The sequence below is a fragment of the Chenopodium quinoa genome, unplaced genomic scaffold (assembly GCF_001683475.1).
Source record: "Chenopodium quinoa cultivar QQ74 unplaced genomic scaffold, ASM168347v1, whole genome shotgun sequence".
NCBI lineage: Eukaryota > Viridiplantae > Streptophyta > Magnoliopsida > Caryophyllales > Amaranthaceae > Chenopodium > Chenopodium quinoa.
The window spans coordinates 2,308,630-2,311,249 of record NW_018745065.1 but is presented as its reverse complement, the minus strand read 5'-3'; the positions used below and the strand labels follow the sequence as shown (position 1 = coordinate 2,311,249).

Genomic DNA, 2,620 nt, shown 5'->3' with positions numbered 1-2,620 from the left:
CAATTCATGTTCAAAATCGGTATCAAATACTCTTGTCAACTCGGGTTCCATGAAAAATGTGACAAGTATTTTAGAACAAAAAATGGATATGGTAACAAGTATTCTAGGACAAAAGGAATAATACAAGAAATTATCTTTAATTTTGTAAGTAAGAACATTATAGAAATCAAATAATTCATATGATATAAAATATGATAAAAGTAAATGAAATATTTCATAAAGTTAAAGTATAATAGTTAAAAGTAAACAAAGTAAACAAACTAAACTTAAGTTTTGTAGTACAATTACTTATAGTAAATGTAAAAATATTACAATAATAAAAATAATAAAAAACATTTGTTCATTAAATCTTGATCTTGATCTTCCAAAACATCTTCTAATTTTCAAGTATTAAAATAACTGCACAAAAATAAACATCAGTTATTTCTCACAAGTTAAAGTAAATAAATTATAATGTAAAGTAAATAAATTACAACTTAAAGTAGATAGAAAACGTAAAGAGGTAAAATACCAAATAAAAAAAAATACCAAGTATAATAACACCTGCACAAAATAAAAAGTAAATAAAGTTATTGTTAAAGTAAATAAATAGAAGTTTAAAGTAAATGGAACACACTTAAAAGTAAAATACATGAAAGACTACTTGTTTGGACAATTTCTATTGTCATGGGAAACACCGGATTGCCCACAAGCTCTACAAATTCTACCTTTTTAAGATTTTTCTTCAGTAGTTATTTCTTTTTCACTTTTCAACCTTTTTGAACTTCTGGCAGAACCTTTATTAAGACATTGATTTGGAGGCAAGACATTTACATCTACTTCATTTGACCCAACCAAAACCTGAATATCAGCATCTTTCACCTCTTTTGAACTGGTGCATTTTCAGGGTTATTGTTTGATATCATCTGCTCCTCAAATGAAGATAATGTCCTAATAAGCTCAGATAAATCATCCTTAGATTGGTCAGTTAAACTCACACAACTGAAAATCTTGGACCATACATCACTGACCAATTGCTTCTTCTTATAATACTTAGAAGCATCATCTAGAGCAACATCTATGACAGAAGCTTTCTTCATAACATCTTTTCACCAACGATTCAAGGTATAAGAATCAGGAATTTCACGTATACACTTGCCTTTCATAACAAACAAATGTGTCTACATAAAACACCTTGACTCTCAAACATTCTACACGTACAACTTGACTCATATGTTGCCAAGTCAAAATTTACATCAAAATTTTTCCTTTTCTTATGATCAACAATAACAGAAAACTTCACACCATCTCCATACAGAGAACTACAACTTTCAACACCACATGAAAATCAGGGTCCCTGGCATTCTTCTTGAAAATCATAAAATATGGAACGAGTATAAACAACAGCAGCATGCTTTTCCAAGTGTAAATTAGTAACCAATTGAGGCTCAAGTTTATTAAGCCTGTACAACTTATCCTGTTCATGCCTTTAAGCATCAAGAGCAGTTTCATAACGGATAAAGAATTCAACACAGGTCACATGAGGGTTTGTAAAATTACAAAAGAAACCGTTTTCACCTTCAGACCTAGGTGTAGAACGCAGTAACCCACCCATAAATAAGTCCCTTAAATATGCAGGAATCCAAAGATGTTTAATCTTGAACATGTATGCAAACCACTCATGATCAACAAGGTTAAACTCCTCCATAACACTATTCCAGCCATCAACAAATACATGAGGATCAATCTCTCTATCCCAAACTACTGCACTTAGCTTTTTCAGGAAATCAGTTTCATTACAAAAAGCAGTTCCAACCTTTTCAGGTACCTTCCTCATTATGTGCCACATACATAGTCTATGTTTAGTCTTGGTAAAAACCTTTTCTATGGCAATACCCATTGCAGGATCTTGATCAGTGATAATACAAGAGGGTTCTCTTCCCATACACTTCAAAAAAGTTTGAAATAGCCACACAAAGAATCTATGTCTTCTTTAGATAATAGAGCAGCACAAAATGTAACACATCTCTTGTGATTATCAACACCAGTAAGAAAACAGAAAACCAATGAATATTTATTTGTAGCGTAGAATCAAAAGATAAAGAGTCCCCAGCCCAAAAGACACGGGTCAAATGCCTACTTTCATAAACACAGTATTCAAAATAATAACCCCCTTTACTGGTTTTCACTTTTTGTTCAAGGTTCAGAACAAACATTGCACCATCAGCATTAGAGATATAAACTTTTAAGTCCCTAGAAAAATTTTTGAAATCATTTTTACTGCCCCTGACATTTTGAAACCCACCACAAAGTTCTTTCATTATCCTATAAGACATAACAACCCATATATTTAACTTCGAGTTGTCAAAAATAAACTTCTTATGAGCAAAATTTAAACCAACTTCATGTTTAGTAACCTGCCTAGTAATAGGTGTAGAAAAAGGGTGAGAATGAGATTCATAAAAACAATACACCATATACTTCCCACCGGTACAAAACCTAAATTTTATCTTAGCAGGACAACCAACTCTCTTCACAGTCTTTCTCTTCAAACAAGCACCTTCAACTTGTTTATCAGATTTCTTATTATTTGTCACATACCCTTCTTTGCTACATAATAAATATTTAATTATAGTAACTC

At 31.5% G+C, this 2,620-nt stretch overlaps 1 protein-coding gene across 1 annotated transcript; it reads right to left on the bottom strand.

Moving 5' to 3' along the window:
• Positions 1-857: 857 nt before the first annotated feature.
• LOC110709362 (protein FAR1-RELATED SEQUENCE 5-like) lies at positions 858-2,300 on the bottom strand. Its single transcript, XM_021887574.1, has 4 exons — positions 2,025-2,300; positions 1,566-1,927; positions 1,201-1,301; positions 858-1,084 (listed from the first exon to the last, which is right to left on the bottom strand). Exons 1-4 carry the CDS (start codon positions 2,298-2,300, stop codon positions 858-860), a joined length of 966 nt encoding a protein of 321 aa, XP_021743266.1.
• Between the last annotated feature and the right edge of the window lie 320 nt (positions 2,301-2,620).